This window comes from Acanthopagrus latus, chromosome 7 (genome assembly GCF_904848185.1).
Source record: "Acanthopagrus latus isolate v.2019 chromosome 7, fAcaLat1.1, whole genome shotgun sequence".
NCBI lineage: Eukaryota > Metazoa > Chordata > Actinopteri > Spariformes > Sparidae > Acanthopagrus > Acanthopagrus latus.
This window is the reverse complement of record NC_051045.1, coordinates 18,536,168-18,554,213: the sequence shown is the minus strand read 5'-3', so window position 1 is coordinate 18,554,213 and position 18,046 is coordinate 18,536,168. Positions and strand designations below refer to the sequence as shown.

The window sequence follows — 18,046 nt, the reverse complement described above, 5'->3', positions numbered from 1 at the left end:
ACACCGGCAGAGCTGACACTGAAACACAGTGGGCGATGCCTGCTCAGGCCAGGGGGAGCTGAGCAATCAGAGCAAAATGGGCATTTTGGGAGGGGGTACTTAAAGAGACAGGCTAAAACGGAGTGTTTAGACAGAGGGTGAGCAGAGGTGCTGCAGCAATGGACAGAGTGAGAGAAATAATGTGTTTTTTTAACATTAAAGCATGAAAACATTTTAAGTGGGCATCCAAAGCAACAAAATATCTCCCTGAAAATAATGGCAATATGTGATCTTTAAATCTTGAGGAATTAAAAAGCTCCATGCAAGATGACAGGGCGACTCTGCCAGTCATTTCTACCACAGGACAAACAAACGGGATGAAAAAGGCAAAAGGTCAAATGTTGGCGGGTTCAGAGCAGAGCCCTCGTTTCCTTGTTTATAAGACTGCTTGTTACTTCACTCTTAAGTTTTAGTTTGTCACTTCCTACAGATGGAGGGGTGTTCACATCTGATAAGAGTCCCACTGGTGAGACATATTCCAAATCTATTACATCTACACTCTTGTATAGTGCAGACCCATGTACCCATTTAAGCTGACAGCACATAAAAACATTTAGCAGTGCAGCTTTGATTTAGCAGTCAAACCTTAATGTATTTTAGTAGTAAGTATTTTAGCCGCCATGGACAGAGAGAGCACAGAATAGAGTGCAATTCATCAAAATCCTGAAGGAACACATATAACTAACTTATTTTTTATCTACCTTATCACTCTGCTTATGACAAGGACACAAAGAACATTTTTCTGTAATTGAACCAACTCCAGTTTATGTAACGACTGACCGTTCTGCCCTTCAAGCCAGAGAGAGAGAGAGAGAGAGAGAGAGAGAGAGAGAGAGAGAGAGAGAGAGAGAGAGAGAGATATTTGATCACTCCATGTACTCACCCCTGTCACGTGACACCATGTCCCATTATATTGTGATGTTGTCATAGGAGGAAAGGAAATGAAATGCCTTTCGGCTGTATGGCTAGTGTGTGTGTGTGTGTGTGTGTGTGTGTGTGTGTGCATGTTGTGGGGGAGTCAGAGGTGTAAAAGTGAGCCAGTGTGTTTGTGATTCAAAATTAGTTTGAACGTCTCAGAGTCGTATTGGGGAAACTTTGCTTTTTATTGAATTTTTTGTTGTTATCTCCGTCTGATCATTGCACCTATTGGCCAAAAATAATGTCTGGTGTTCAACATTGACAGAAATTATCAAATTTTACATAAGATATCACAAACAATGACTGTGCGTTGACCTCTATGCATGAGGCCAACATTAAATTAGCATGCAGCCCAACAATTTGTTAGTGGGTGTATATGGATTACTCAGCATGTCCTAATCCCTAACGACAGAAGGGTTTGAAGATTTCTGAAATGAGACTCAAAAAATTTACTTTCTCATGAAGTGGACCTTTAACGAGGAGTTACGTACATCTCCGTACTCATAAGTTGAGTACATTATCAAAGTTGAGTACATTATCAAAGTAGCTCAATATTGAAAAGAACAAAACAAAAACAGAGCAGAATTCATCTCTGCATTGCTTTTTAGATTATTTTATCAAGACATTTCTTATGGTACACACTGCGCACACACAATGTTTTTCTGGGTGGGTGTTTTTTTACACAAATGTGGATAAGACCAGTTTTTCTTTATTCCGACTTCAGAGAGCATTCATGTGAATTTTCACAATTGGCACACGTTTCTTCACATAATTCTGACAGTCAGTCTCAACCCCTCGCAGTCTCGGACTTGATAGCCTCTGGTCCTGGCCGCGACTTTCCCCAGATATCTAACTAATATAAGCCAACACCTGGTGTCACGAATCTAGAGTCCGATTTATTTCCTGCTTAGTAACGCCACTGCTGTTTTCCTGCTTCACTTTGTGTCTCTGCATCCCGTAGCCGCAAAAAAACACCGACATGCAGACTGAGATAAAGAGCCATTGGTAGCTATTAGCTACCTTGACTCTTAAAAGCCTTCTAGTTCTGCCAATAATCACTGTGCTACTTGAGCACTTTGAAAGTAGCCCAGTTTTGCATTTTGATACATTTTTATGCAAATGCAATGCCTGATGGTATATGAGCCGCTTGAAAGCTTGTTTCCCTACATGGCAGCAATATGAGCAGATATCCCTGTGAAACGCAGCACCTTTATCTCATCTGTGTCTGAGTAACTGATGGCTCATAAGACCTGCTGCGGTGGCTCTGGAGGTTAATGAGTTCAACCACACAACATTGCTGAAGTTCTGTTTATTACTTGTGGCTGGTATCTATGGCAGCGTTGTTATCATGTGCACTCATAGTGACAGAATTCAAAACATTTTACAGATAGTCTTCCTTCAGTGATTCAAATAACGCATACTGTAAGATGTTTATGAGTCGGCGCCGAGATAAAAAGGAGATGAATGCATACTGTTTCTATACAGTTGGTTTTATTATTGCTTTCATGGGTTTCCTTTATGTAAAGGGGATTTTTTGCTCAAACCACCAGGCGTGACAAAATTTTTTAGGGGAAACACGGCACGCATTCAAATCAGCGAGCAACACTCTAAGTCTGCCTTCCACCTATGCACTTTTCTGGAGATGGCTGAATCCTTTGCCGTGAAACAATACCACACCGCACCACCGTTCTCCGACATGTTGACTTGCTGTCATAATCCCAGCAAGTAATTATATAACTGTGTCCTGTAAACACAGCCACTGTTTTACACGTGTCGATAGCCACATCTAGATACCAAGAAAAGGAAACGCTTCTCGGTGCTTGACAATGGCAAAATTGTGGACAATGAGCGATGAAAGAAGCTGCTGTTTTTTTGCAGCAAGTCACCGTGTCAGTTGAGAATTTCCTTTGTGTGCGTCGGTGTGTTCGGGGGATGTTGCATGAATGGGCAGTCAGCATTTAGGGTTCAAAAGAAAACAGCAGCCTGAGCTCCTGTCTGTGTGAAAACCAAGGCTACGGTGCTCTGTATCAAGTGCCATTGTTTTGGTAATAGTAAACCTGGGGCACTTGCCAGGAGGCATTAGTCATTCATCTAACAAGTTCCACAAAACAAACCACAAAGTGCTCCACTGTCGACTTCCTCTTATTGAATTCTGAGCACATAAGCACATTTCCAAGTGTCGCACATGTAACACAGCAATGTATAGACTTTCTGATGACTCGCTACCTGAAGTATGTCTGCCATGTTTGTTTATTTGTGCGTTTTCCTGACAGGAAGCCGTCCCGTTTGGTAGCGCGCGGGGGAGAATGAGGAGAGAGAAGTAGGGAGGTGGCGGGTGAAAGGCGGATAGGAGGGGATTAGGGCGGAGTGCAATTTTTCAGCAGGCCAGGCATACGACATGATCTCTAATTACCCACAAAGCACTGTGTAACCCGAGCCACAGATTAGGCTGCATTATCAGGCTTAATAAAACATGACCATCTCTCAGTTTCACTCCCTTTCCCTGCCCTGCTGCCACAAACATTTGTTCCTGGTTATGACATTCACAGTCCTTTTGCTGAGCAAGTACGCCGACTTAAACTGCTACTGGCGCTAACTTTTGACCGCAGAAGCTCAAACTATGAAGCGACTGAGACGAAAAATTAGAGGACAAAAAGTTCGAATACACCAATTTGAATTCATATTTTAGACTTCTATCTAACCCTTTGTTTGAAATATTTGAGAGTTTTTCAACTTTGACCTTCAAGCAATCTTTGGTCAAACTCATCTCAAGCTTCAAAACCACTGGTTGATTATATCAAAGTGCTTTGAATTTTATAAACTTAGTATAAATATAGTGGGGTAAAAAGTAAAAAGAGAATAAAGTTGAGTTGAAGTATAAAAGAGCCATAAAATGAAAAGTCTGAATGAAAAATTTGTACCTAAGTACAGCACTTGAAAAATGTAATTACTTAAATTCAACCAATGTACCTGATGCTGCAGTTCAACATGGACATGGGTACCTATACTCAAGAGCTGAAAGAAATACAGAGACCTTGTACTTGTAAGAGTATCAATACCAAACTGCGGAAAAACTCTTGTTACAAGTAAAAGTTGCCCATTTGAATTTTTACTTCAAAAATACCGAAGAACTAACATAACCACACACTTTACGTAATGAAAGTAAAAGTACTCGTTGTGTGAAATGGCAGTTGGTTGTTTAACTACTTTATAAGGTGTATCTGATGGGCAGCTTGTGAATTTCCCTTCAGGGATCAATACAGTTTTATCTCAGTCTACATAAAAGGTCATTATTTTGTTTGACTAGTTTCTGTATAATCAAACTAAATCAGCAGCATGATGGTAACTAAAAACGTAAAACAAATGATGTGGAGTGAAAAACTACAGCATCTGCCTCTGATTTAGAGCAAAGTTAAAGCGTAAAACAGCGTGAAATTGGCATAAAAATGTACTTATGTAGAGTACCTGAGTAAATGCTAAATACTTGGTTGCTTTCCAACACTTCTTGTACTTTGCACACTGCATTTTGTTGTACTTTATAAATAAAATGATCAGACTTTGTCCTGTTAAAGTGTATTTGGTTTATAGCTTTGTTGTATTGAATTTCGTCTCTGAAACAACATTGTGCCCCTTTAAGTAAAGGATCTGAATACGTCCTCCACCACTGCTAATTTGCCTGCTACACACACAAAAGCATGCACACACATACTCTTTACTTGCCTGGTTCACGTGGGTTGTGCCAGTAAGTGCTGCTTTAGGCTATGGTTTTTCACTACTGTCTACTGTGTTATTAACAATTCTATAAAAAGATCTGCTCAAGTTTCCCTTTCCTGTGTGTTAACAACCCTGCCGAGTTGCTGTGAGGTTGTCGGGGCCGAGTTAAGAGAAAGACGGAGTCCTCGACAGCATAACACCACTGGCCGTATATCATAATTTCCAAAATCCTACTTTTCTTTCCTCTGTTTGTTTTTTCTCTGCGACATCAGTCATCGGTGTGGCTCGTGGCCAGCCTGAGACTAAATAGGACGGCAGCGCAAGGAGAGGGCCTCATTCTCTCACTTTCCCTCCCTTCTCTCAACCCGCAAGCCTCCTCCAAACATCTCTACCTCCGTTTTTTTTTTTTCTTTAACAACATACTTCTCTTTTCTTTTCTCTATCCATAACTCTACAGCAACTTCTTCCTGTTTTAGGGCGATTCCCATGTCTTAAACCAAAGATAATAGCTGTGCAGGAACTAAAACCATGGTATTACCACTGCACTTTCTGTCACACTTCTCCCTCTGCCCATTGTAAACGATCATGGAGCTCATCATTAGCTCTCAAAGAGGAAGAATGAGCCACAGTTTGATTACCTCGGTGGCTCTGCGGGCTCCCGCAGTCTCTGCTGACTGGATTGGACGCAGACGATTACAGCCTTGTGCTGGCAATTATATCTGCCTGCTAAATATGTCACACATAATAAACACATGCTCCTGACAGACAAGGGACAAGGCGAGACAGTCACAGCTGGGGAAAGAGGAGAAGAGAGCAAATTCAGGAACATATGGATTTATCAGCCCTGTCGTCCTCGAGTGGCGAACCCTCGCGGTCCAGATCAATGCATGTCAGTGAACTAATGGCAGACACCAGCGCTCAGGTTAACATTTAAAGATCTGTTACTGATTGGATATCTAGAAAAAAATCAAGAAATAAAAAAAAGCATTCTAGCTCATACCCCTAAAAGAATAAAAACTCAAGTTATTGTACTTTTTCTGAGCTCGGACCTGTAATTCAACTTTCATATGGGTACTGTCCCTGCAGGCCGCAGCGCAAACATGGCACTGACACCAGGCCGATAATATTTGTAAAGGATATTCAGTGAAAACAAGGGAGGGAAAGAGCCTTGAATCCCAGGCAAGGGGCTTATACCATGGCCCATGATGTTTGCACAGGACATACCTCAGGAAGCTGAGACAACTGGGAATGTTTGTCCAGCTTCCAGCCTCTTCCATGCATACATACATATATACAGTACATACGGCGCAACCCATTCAGCTCACTTCGCACACACGTACATATACACTGATACGTATACTGTAAACTGGACACACATACTGCGTATCACACAGGCCTGTCACCAGAATTAACCACATACCATATATATGTTTTATCTCATCTCATGGCCGTGTGTGTACAAGACGGCATTCGGTTTTTGCTGATTTCAAATGTCGCCAGTTGTTTTTAACATTAAGCAACTTATCCTCAATTGTTGTACCCCCTTTCCTCCACACTGCGAGAGGGCGTCTTTTGTAATTTTTGTTAACTTCTTATGGAATCACAGTTTCTGAGAACAACTGAACTTACAAAGAGCAGAAATGGTGATTGGAGCGGAGTGGCTATGACAGAGACACCATTCAGTCTAAAACAAGACACTGTAGCGTCAAAAATGATTGTGAAACTGATATTTTTAGGTTTAAAAGTTACACACTGTTGCTTTAAATAAAGGCATGATTGGATTAAATAGGACTGTTGGGCCTTGGCAGAGGTATGCGCTCTACTGAGCCTTCTGCTTGATTTCTAATTCCAGTGTCTGATTATTAAGAAGTTTGTTGGTCTTTGAAATAGTGTACTTGCATTATTATGCTACTGTTTTGTCACATCAGGGGCATAAAATGGTGTTAAATTGACAATAATACATTGAGCACAATTATTTCTGGGTCAATATACAAAGCAGCAGCAGTACATAAGCATTGTACTGTACATATATTTACAAGGGCTGTAACTGATGATTATTTTAATCACTGATTCATCTGTTAACTCTTTCATCAGTGAGTAACGTTCCGGAACCCGAGGAGGCGACATCAAAACCCTGCTCAGATCCAAACTCAGAAGATTTTTCATTTAAAAGTGACGTATATCAGAAAAACATTTCCTGTCAACAGGCTAATCTAACTGACTGATCAGATCAGCACATACAGTGTATACAGTTCATACATGCACGGTCTGTATAAAGAAGCTCTCTTGGCACTCTTACGCTCCTTCCTGTTTGTCTACGTTTGTTTGCCTTTAGCACAGAAACACTGGCTGGCTTCTGTAGGAGCTCACATGTACAATGTCTGTGTTGTGTTGTATATTGTAGCTTTCAAAATGCATATGGCGAGACCAAATACCACTGCAGTGAACTCATGTTGAAATCTCAAAATACTGTAGCATGGTTCAAAAGTAGAAAAACAATCATATTAGACAGATAGACAGATAGACAGATAGATAGATAGATAGATAGATAGATAGATAGATAGATAGATAGATAGATGCCATGCAGCCATTAACAAACATAATCAACATTTAACTAAACACCCCTGGGCCTACTCTGCAGCAGGTGCTGCTTCTGTTTCTTTTCCTTTTCTTCTTCTGCAGTAAGAATGAGAATGCCATCGCACTGCCCCATGGGAAGGCCCGGGCTGACTAATGTAAGCACACTACAGCGGGGCGGCTGGTCTTAATTACGGTAACAGACGCTGAGGGGGACGCGCTGCTACCCACCGACGAGCAAGTAGCTCAGCAGTGCCAGGGCCAATAATTAGCACATGGGTAAACCCCCCACCACCGCCACTACCACACACACACACACACACTCATACTGTCATTCTCATAACCTACATCAAACACAAACATTTAAAGGCCAAACAAAGACGTATTTGAATGGTGGGGAAAAAAAATCCATTCATGATCCAGCATCACGTGTCTCATTTCCTTTCATGAATATTTACATCTGTTCTACATCTATCAGAACCGATCTCAACAGATTCACAGAATGAAGAAGACACCCTGTCAGGAAAAGGACTTTTTCAAGAGTCACCTACACAGTAAAAATAAATAAATATAAATATAAATATAAATATATATATATATATATATATATATATATATATATATATATATATATATATATATATATATATATATATATATATATATATATATATGAGGCAAAAAAATCTCTGTGCCATATGCCGACTGTGTGACTCAGCCAATGTCAGAGCCAATTCCAGTTTTATTGAAATGATTTTAAATGGTTGGAATCCCTATTAAAAATCTGCTCCGTGTGTCGGGGCGGGGAGAATATGATTTAGTGGCTGTTTTTTGCCCCCTGCTCGCTGTGTGTCACCGGCCCTTACTGTGGTATGCATGGCCTTCCTCTGCACGGGGGCTATGAAAGCAATTGTGATTGTGATTCCGTAGTCAGCAAAACGCTTGAATGGCCCCGAGTTAGCATGCACACGCGTACGTACACACACACACACACACACACACACACACAGTCCCCATACTGGGCCACTGATTACTTCAACCCATTTGACTCTTGCTCATCCTTTGATTCTCCCTTTCTGCCTCTCTGTCACATACCACAGAGTTTGTCATTAGCTAATAGCGACAACACCACTCAACATGAACATAATACCGCAGCCTGCATCACAGCCACTGGTTAATTCGTCAGCCATGTTTAAGTACTCAAGATATTAAAAAAAAAAAAGAGAGGAAAAACAACAACCTTGTACATTTAACCAAAACTAACAACAAACATGTTTATTCAGGAGCTTGTCTCGCTTGAGGACGATCGTATGATGGGAGCTGACTGAATATGTTAATGCAAAGCAATCAAACCCTTTGCTCGGCGCACACAAAGGCAGTCCTGTAATAAGAAAAAATAAATAAAACTGAGATAAGGCATTCAAATGGAGCGCATCACTCCCCAGCTTATCAGAGGCAGAGGAGACCACCAAGTAACAAAGCCAGCTCTTCAGTCATGCCCTATCTAAGCAGATATCAGTTGTTGGGAGGATATATGAGCTGGGTGGGGCTTGGATGTATAAACACAGGGCCTACTCTAGTCTGCGCTCTATTGCTATACTGTAGGCAGCAGCTCAGCTCAGCTCCGCTCACCTCAGCAGCAGCAGCAGCAGCAGCAGTCTGCACTGTTTGATTAAGGTATTCAAATAAAGCAGCAGACACTGTGTTCCCATTTCACGGAGCAAACCGACAAACAAGTCACCACAGCACAATTACAGCTGTACATGTTGCATAAGACCCATCTTTACACTTTAAATTGCTTTTTTTTAAAGACACATTAAGTACACATTACTGCAGTATTTGCACACTTTCTAAGAGCATTCAAGGCAGCGTGATAACATGGCACGGTGTCTTGTTGCCATCAGAGCACAAAGCGGTTGGCATTGTTCTGTATAGTTCTCCTTGGCTGTCTGAGAGCAATAGTAATAAAAAGCCATGCACACTGACAAGCGAAATAAAGTGAGTATTGAAAGTACTGAAGTAGACATCTTCAGAGTTATTTATGGATCCCTCTGAATCATCTCAATCTGCACTTGAAGTACCGTCCCTGCTCATTTCATGCATCTCTTTCTTTGCGTTCTTCACTGTTTTTTTTTTTTTTCCTTTTCTCCAGCTCTACAGCGCCGAAGTTCTCAGAGAATACAGTCGTGGCCAGCAGCACGGCGATTCATGTCATTCAGCGCCAGTCAACGACAGACGTTTTGGTTCATATCTCCCCCTCCTCGCAAGACTTTTTTTTTATGTTGATCGTGGACGACGACGCCTCGGTAAAAGGGAAGTGATTCACACAGCGACTGGTGATCACAGCAATTATCAGCACATTGAAGAAGGTGAAAAAAAAGGAGGAATGTAACCAGAAGCTCCAAATGAGCAGTGTGACAAAGGCTGAAAGCATGAAAAGCGGCACACATGTTCCCTGGAAGTCACATAAACTCGCTAATTACTCAAACTAGGCTCGCGTCCGCGGCACAGCACCCAGAGTGAGCCGGCAGCGCTCAAAACAGGTTTGCAAATAAACAGACTATAAAGCGAAAATAACAGCACATGCTCATTTTATCCAATTAAGCCCGTGTGTGACTCAGATTAACACTGTAAATTTCACAGCGATAAAAGTAGAAATGTTTTCTCAGGCTGTAAATTGCCTTAAAAAATGTTGTTGTTGTTTTGTTTTTTTTTTAAAAAAAAAAGGGAAAACAGGAAAGTGGAGCAGCCAGAGAGAAATAATTGCTAAATCTCAATATGGTTGCCAAATTGTAACCATCCTACCAAAAGCTTCTTTTTATTCAAATTATTTTGACTCTTTTCCAATAATGTCATCCCTGAAGAATACTCGTGAGTTCAACAAATTCACCAACAAATTTGCCTACAAACCAAAAAGAAATCCACACAAATGTGCAAAAACGAGCCCATAAATAGAGAAATTGACCTCAACGCCATGATTAACCCTTTTTGCCTCCACGCTGCCTCAGAGGGTGACCTGGGCAGAATTAGAAAATTGGCCGAGCGGGCCTGCCAGAGATGATTAGCAGCGAGGCAGATCTGATCCGTAGATACAGTACCTACATAACAAATCAGATGTCTTTTTAATGCCACAGCCGGCTTGACAAGCCTTTTGAGGAGAGGGAACTTGACCTTGCGCAGTCGTGTTAACAGGACACCAAACGATCCCGCTGCTCCCCCCCTGGTCTTCATTTGCATTGCTAGTGAAGGTAGTTAGTGTTACACGTGCGGCGATGAGCAAATTGGAACGGGCCTCGCTCCCTCCCCCGAGTGCAGGGAAGACCTCAATAATTCAAAATGAACACTTGTCATTTTTTCGAGGGGCGCCACACTTTTTGTATCGTTGACAGTTGTTTTGTGTCACTCCCCCCCCCACCCCCCTCCCCCCTCCCCTGGTAAAGGCAGTTTATATCACTTCATATCTTGCAGCTTTGTTTCCAGGATTCATGCAGTGTGCGGATATCAGCATATTCTTGGGATTATCCGCACCAAGGATGATCCTAATTCATTTGACCTACAAAAAAGATAGCCTGAGAGCGGAGAAGACAGTTATATGAGCCGATTTGTGTGTCACAGGTGTAAACTGGCCTTATTGGTAAATGTTTTATACACATCCTCCTATTTCATCTGCGGATCAGGCTCAATAAAACTGTCTCCTGCTTGTTTTTTTTTGGGGGGGGGTACCGAACATGCAAAATGTGACCGTAGCACCCTTTTTTTCAAACAGGGACGTGAGGTTTTCAGATGATAACTGGAATTTTCCGTTCAGTTACAGAGATTTTCCATGTGCCCACACAGCGTAAGACAAACATCCCCAGCTGTGTGTATCATTCCACTCATTGTCATACCTGAAAGCCATCTTTATCTGAGAAGAACAACTCCATCTTTATCTCCTCCAGCTTCATCTGCAGCAGCAGCAGCAGCAGCAGCAGGTCAACAGCGAGATGCCTGTTGAGCTGTAACGTTCCCACCACGGTAAGTGGCAACGAAAGAGTCTAATTCTGTGATTACAGATGGCTGAGACCCTGGCAGCACGGGTGGAAGCTGCAAGTTTGTTAATTAAACAGTTTAAAATAGTTCTCCTGGTGTTTCCACAGGGTATACCCTGTGTTTGTGCTGCTCATTAGTACTTTTCTGTGAGCCTATCTTACTTTGTGGGGTTTTTTTTTTTGTTTGTTTTCTTTTTTATCTCCTGCAGTATGGCAGGCTTTCAATTCAGCGCGCCTCAAGACTCCATTCTTTGGTTCTTTATCACAGGATTATTAAAGATGGGGTGATGACTTGATTTCTCTGTTTGACAAAACATCAATACTGTCGTTTTGAAAGCCACCTGCGCACACTTCTCAGCAGAGTGAGTGCAGGTCACAAGCCAGAGAGCGATGGGGTGTCAGCCCCTGACTTATGAGTAAAAAAAAAAAAAAAAAAAAGAGTGATACTTGTAGCAGCCAGACTCCGTGGTTTCCCCTTACAAAGTAATTAACAGAACATTATTGGCACACATCCATTTAATCGTTCAACTCCCAGCGGATAAAGGAGAAGAAGGAGGAAAATAAAAACCCATGTAAGCTATTAGAAATCACTGTGAGGGAAGATAATGTTGGAGCACAGAGCAGCAGAGTGGGGGCAGTATGGATTCTATACAGCCTCTGGTATTCCACATCGGGTGTGACACTTAATGCCAGTTTTATGCGAACAAAAAAAAGAAACATAAAAACACACACACACACAACTGCACGATCTCACCGGGGGGAAAATAACATAATCACCATGTTGGCGAGAGGAAAAAAAGAAAGTTGGACTACACGCTTTTTTTTCTTTCCTTTTCAACGACAAAATAGAATGATTGCAGGTTTCCAACACAAACCCCGTGTCTGAATTAAAAGGCAGCTCATCCCACAGCTCGGGTCACTCTGTACTTGCTGACACTTGACATTTTGTTTGTTTTGTTTTGTTTCGTTTTGCTTTAAAGTGGATCAGAACGCATCCAAAAGTGTGCGTTTTTCTTTTTCTTTCTTTTTTTTTTTAGTTCTTTTTTTTTTGGTGGAGGGGGGGCACCGCGTGAATGTTGCAGGTTAGTGTTGGGCTCATATGGAGAGACAGGTGAGACAAGAAGCGTTTCGATGCACGAGCAGAAACACACACACACACACACACACACACTGAGAGAGAGCTTGTTATTTACCTTGTTCGAGTGGTAATAGTCCAACGAGCTCAGACAACTTGGATCAGTCGGTAGGGAGCATGAACCCACATTTGCCGGGGGCGCAGGATAAAATCTCACGTCCATCTCAGGTTGTGCGAGACTGAAGGCATGAAATCACTTTCGGCGTCTTTTTGACTCACTATTGTCTCAGCAAACACAACGCCGGAGCAGGACACACACACACACAAGCTCGCTCGCGCGCGCACGAAAGCACGCACGCACACGGAGCAGAAGAAAGTGGGGGAGTGTGTGTGTGTGTGTGTGTGTGTGTGAGAGAGAGAGAGAGAGTGTGTGTGTCTGTGCTCGGTACTCTTCCCTCACATCCGTTCGCGGCCGAACTTCGGCACCAACTCTGGTGATGATGCGCAGTCAGTCCTCCTCCAGGATGCGAAAAAAAAGCGCTCGCTCGCTCAGAGAACACAATTACGTGGAGACTCACACACACGTGTTGGCAAAAAAACAAAAAACAAAAAAAACTATCCCGTTGAGCAAATAAAAGCAAAAAAAACAAACAAAAAAAAAACAAGCCTCCAACTTAGATCCTCTCTCTTTCCTCTCTGCCTTTCTTTCTGTTTTAAAACCTGCGTTAAGTCAGCAGCTCGTAAGCGCGCAGCCTCTCGTTTCCCCTCTCAGGACTCCACACGGGCTTTGTTATGGAGCTGCATATTCTTGCATTGGTTCCAGTACAGAAGTGGTTGGACTTCCCTCTGCCATGCGACCTCTGCCGATAATAAACGGGAAAGAGGAACGGAGGGAGAAGGGGGAGGGGAGATTGGTGGCTGCCTTGGCAACCGCTCTCCCTTCTGCAACTGCGCGCTTCTGATTAGCTGGAAATGTAGTGGTGTGCACGGCTGTGCATTATAAAGCGCACTCTGCCTCCATCAGGGCTCCATAAAGGGCTTCCATTTGGGTTATTGTGCCAAGGCGGATGGGAGGGAGGTTGCGCGGAGTCTCTTCTCTCGCAGTTCTACCGTGTTTTTATTATGTTTTTTCTCTCTCTCTCTTTAATATTATCGTTTTGTTTGCGTGGCTTCGAGCTGAACCTGTTGTGTTTAATGTCTCCTGATTATACAGAGCCCATCACAGTCAGTAGCCCAGAGCAGAGTAACAACATCCACTCGGATAGGCCCCCTTTAAAACACAGAGATATCTCCATTCTTATAAAGTTTTTTTTTTTTTTTAGAGTTTAATCTTAACAGGGCTGTTTTTTTTCTTTCCTCATTTCATTTGAAGTCAGTTTTCATAAAAGTTAAGTTGTTTTGTCTCCAGTTGAGCCTGCATTTTAAAATACATTCCTTTATTTTGTAGTTTTTTTTTTAATTAAAAGAACATGTTAGAAAAATATATGATAAAATGCAGGCAGCAGTGCAAGAAAAGCCACACTTCTGACTGCGAGCACTGTGAATATGTACAGGGAGGTTTAATCTTGTATTGCCATGCAGTTGCAAATGTGTGCGGAGAGGAAAGCCGGGGCTGTGAGAGCCGCCTCTGACAGCTCACTGAATGTGATGGATAGCACACCCTTGCCCTGTGATGTGCATGCACATTTGATGTTGAAATGGCCTATCCATGGGACCATTGTCTTTCAATCATGTCAAGGCAAAGTACAGAACAGAGCACATTTTCTGCTGCCTGGCGTTATTACTATGCCACAGTTTACAGCACAATCCATACAGCCCTGCTGCCTCCTGCACAGAAATGTTTCTGATCCTTCCCCATGCTGCTCTGTTTAAAGACACCTAATTTGATCTGTTTTAAAGATGCGGTGATGATAAATCTCCTTTATCACTCCTCGACGGCGCTGCAGACAGGCTTTCATTAGTTGAACCTGCATGTGAATAAAGGGAAGAGAAGGGTACAATTGTTTTTACACAAACCGTGACAGCAGCATCTGCCCACTGCTGCAGCTTTTATCTCCCCCAACCTTCAGAAATGCAAAAAAGCAGGTCATTATTTCAGCAGGTCTATTATGTTACAGTGCAACCTCTTTTATTTTACAGTGCGGGCCTTCGCCGCTGGTAGGTAGGCACAGCCTGCCACTCTCCGGGCCCGGCACACGGAGGGTTAACGGCATGGCTCGGTGCCATGGCTTCATGGGAATGGAATGTGGAGTGCTGTGTGTGCAGGGCTCCTTTCCCAGCATCCCTCACTGCCCAGGCGCATGCTAATGATCAGTATTATTGAAGCACAATTGATGGGCTAGCAACCAAACAAGAGAAACTAATTACTACTAAGGCTTTATTGTCCTTTAATTACTGAAGCTCTATGGCAATTAGTGCTGCACAAAGACGCAGGCCTACTTTAATCTCAAATTAAAAAAAAAAAATGTGATGCAGATGAAAAAATTTGGAAGATGAAAGGTAGATAAGATAATTTGGCTGTCGGTTCGTCCCGCAGAAATGATGACTGATTTGAGTAAAAGCGTGGGAGAACAAAAGAAGCGCTGAGGGTTGCGCTAGTTTAAACCGAAAAATCATCTCACAAACTGGATCGGCATAGGATACTTCTGTGACCTTGGACTGCTAAATTCGAAAAGTGGATGCCGAACATCTCTCTCACAAAGTTTGAGCTGAAAACGAGAGCCAGTTTGTGATGTCATTAAATGAGGACTTGTAAAGCCGTTCCTTACAACAAACAGATTGGGCAACTTTGTAGATAGTTTCCCTCTCACGAGGCTGATCACACTACAAAGCAGAGCTGGGAAGCATAAAAGTGCCTGCGCGCACTGTTCACGACAGCACGGCTCATGTTACACTGCATCAAATGATTCTCAAGGTTTTTTCTAACCAAGTATGAAAACCACGATCTCCTTCTGCGTCTGTATCAAGGTTCAACTTTAATTTAATATTCACATTTGTTCACGTAGCAGTTTGATCGTTCTCACTAAGCATTAAACGCTTTCGCTTTGAGAACTTTTTTCACAGTTTTGGAATTATTGTTTAAGAAAGAAGAAGAAATTCAAACAATTCGCGATTTCAATATTTACAATATTCATTGTGCCAATTACACAAACTCTGATTTTTTTGTTCCATAGATGAATAAACGAGGAAAAGGAAAATAAGTTGGCAGGGTCCGCCACATATAAACAAAGTAAAACGGTATGAATTTGTGTTGTCCTTTAAGGTCAGTTTTTTTATTCAGTCATGAAAACAAAGACAGTTTGTTTATTTGGTTTCTTTCTCTTCTGATTTAAATTTCCTCCCCAAAACTACATATTGCCCCTTTAAGTAATTACAAAGCTTGAAGACATATGTGTCCGTCTACTGCGAGCCTCTACTGTAATATGTTTCTAATGCTGAGACTTGTTAGACTGCTGCCTCACATAGCACAACACAAAAGAAGGAAATTGCATCATGTTCTATTCCAGCGGAGTTCGGTGGGTGAAAATGTAGGTGTGTGTGTGTGTGTGTGTGCGCGCGTATTTCTTCCTATGGCGATGTTAAATGTGCACTATGTAGTGTTGGAAAAGAAATCCAAATGTGGAAAGGTAAATTTACAGTACTGTAATGTAATAATACAAACTCATGATTAGTTAGTTTTTTCAGACTGTATTTCCATAACTGAATAAACAAGCTGTCTTCAAAGGAAAATGAGGTTTAAAGCTGGGAAGTAGAAGGGTCCTGCAAATAAAAACAAAGTAAATAACTGTGAAATGGTGCTGTCCTCTGAGAACATTTTGTTTTATTAAGTCCATTCAGTCATGAAAATCAATTAAATAAGACAGTTCCCTTCCAATTAAATGTTCTTCCCATTAAAAGTATGTAGCACATACCTTTAAGCCAAGTTTACTATTTATATCACAAGATTACAGGTTTTGTAACTGTCAGCTTCGTTAGAGTTTGGGTATTATGAACACAGAAAATAAAAGTAAATATTAGCACTCTCATCTGTACCGTATTTTTGCGTACTGTATATTCAGTGAATGCAGATAGGCCTCTTTTTTTCTTTAAATGCAATGTGAATTACAAAGGAGAGTTTGAAAGTAACCAGTTTTAGGTAACAATGTGAATTATCCTGCAAGAATGATTTACTCAGGATTATATTTTAAAAACAAGATTCATTTCATTTTTATTCATTTTACCAAGAACTCCCATTGAGATCTAGATATTTTTTACAAGAGAGACCTGGCCAAGGTAGCAGCCCTACATACAACATGTACTGCAGATTGTATTGTTGCACTGTGTTGTCTTGCTTCGTCCTCGATCGACATTTTCACACATTCTGCCAAACCAGTTTTGCTCCTGATGTGCAAAACATATATGACACACCTGCAGAGTTGCAGTACATGGTGTGCCTGTACTATCGAGCTTTTTGCACAATCTGATCTGTTCATGCAAACTGTCGTGCCTCAGGGCAGCCATGATGAGGTACATGCAAATGACACCATTAGGTTATCGTCACTCCCACTCAAGAGGAGTGCATAATCTCTCCCCATATAAATCAATCAAAAAGTATATATTAGTTAAAGATATTAAGATTTAGCATCACTCGTATTTGTGTATTATTTTTAAAGATTATTAGATAAAATCAAAAATGTTTTTATTTGAATTATTTTGTATCAGGTGGTGTTGAGCTGTGTATAAGATGCCTCGGACAGTGTATCCCAGTGAACGCTGTGTATACTCACACTGCCTGTTTGCTTGTACCTGTAGCTGTCCTGCAGTAATGAGCTGTACAGTAAGCCTGCAGGGCATCTGGAGCTAGAGATCGTCTCAGGGACGGGAGATAAATGTTAAAGATTGTTCATTTAGTGAGAATCGGTAAATCTATCTCGCTGCTCGTCCTTGAATACAATTAAGATGTGAGAATATAAAAATGTGATTTGCTCCTGGTGCCCTGAGTTAAAATAATACCTTATTACGACTGAGACAGCTGAGGACTCCCAAATACAAAGATTGTAAATCTCACAATCACCTGAGGGAATCTTCAGGGCATTTTTCTGTCTCGGCTTGCTGATCTCTGACCCCCGCGCCAGGTCACACTGACCCTACTTGTTTCAGCAGGGCATGGGAACCAGTGGTGTGTCCTGAGTGTGTCAACAATCAGCTCCGAGAGCACAAACAGCAGTTGAGATAATGAATCTGGAATCATTCATTTACTGGAGAACAAAAGAGCGAGTTGTGATTTTCCATCTATGGTGTATGTTGTCTTTAAGCCGAGTGAAACTTCTCTCCTTCCTTTCAGATTCCTGTTGGGATAGATGTAGCGATCCTATAATGTCCTCAACGCAGCTCTGCAGACAAGGAGGTCATGACCTAGTTTCCCCAGGGGTCAGCTCCCATACTCTGTTGCAGGACGCTAAGCCCCTGACATGTGAACCACTAAAAGATTATGTCCATGTGTTGTTTTTATACTAGATTTATTCCATACATGGAAAACGCTGACTCTCTTACCAAACCCAGTTACTGTACAATGCGCCTGTGAATCAGAGCTCGCACTGAAGAGAAAATGCCGGGATATTATTTGACTGACATCATGTCCTCATTGTGTCATCCACCTTGCAAATCACCCTGAAGCACAATTAAGGAAAATCACCACAGGGCTTACATGCATTGA

The 18,046-nt window shown here is 41.8% G+C and overlaps 1 protein-coding gene and 1 long non-coding RNA gene across 6 annotated transcripts in view; one reads left to right on the top strand and one right to left on the bottom strand.

Moving 5' to 3' along the window:
- LOC119023100 (TOX high mobility group box family member 2-like) overlaps positions 1–13,196 on the bottom strand; it is an 88,529-nt gene extending 75,333 nt beyond the window's left edge. For 2 of the 3 annotated variants that reach the window (XM_037104766.1, XM_037104767.1), the window contains exon 1: positions 12,470–13,196. In XM_037104766.1, the coding sequence (XP_036960661.1) occupies positions 12,470–12,574 (105 nt within the window). In that variant the 5' untranslated portion in view covers positions 12,575–13,196. The remainder of the gene's footprint in view (positions 1–12,469) is intronic. The other variant, XM_037104768.1, reaches the window with a different exon arrangement.
- LOC119023101 lies at positions 942–17,824 on the top strand. Of its 3 annotated transcripts, none has more exons than XR_005076162.1 (5): positions 942–6,937; positions 7,313–7,527; positions 9,401–9,791; positions 11,187–11,262; positions 17,675–17,824. It is a non-coding gene; the product is annotated as an uncharacterized LOC119023101 (long non-coding RNA). The 3 variants fall into 3 exon arrangements; XR_005076161.1 differs by adding an exon at positions 11,057–11,086 and having other exon boundaries at positions 942–7,527; XR_005076160.1 differs by having other exon boundaries at positions 942–7,527.
- Positions 17,825–18,046: the final 222 nt, after the last annotated feature.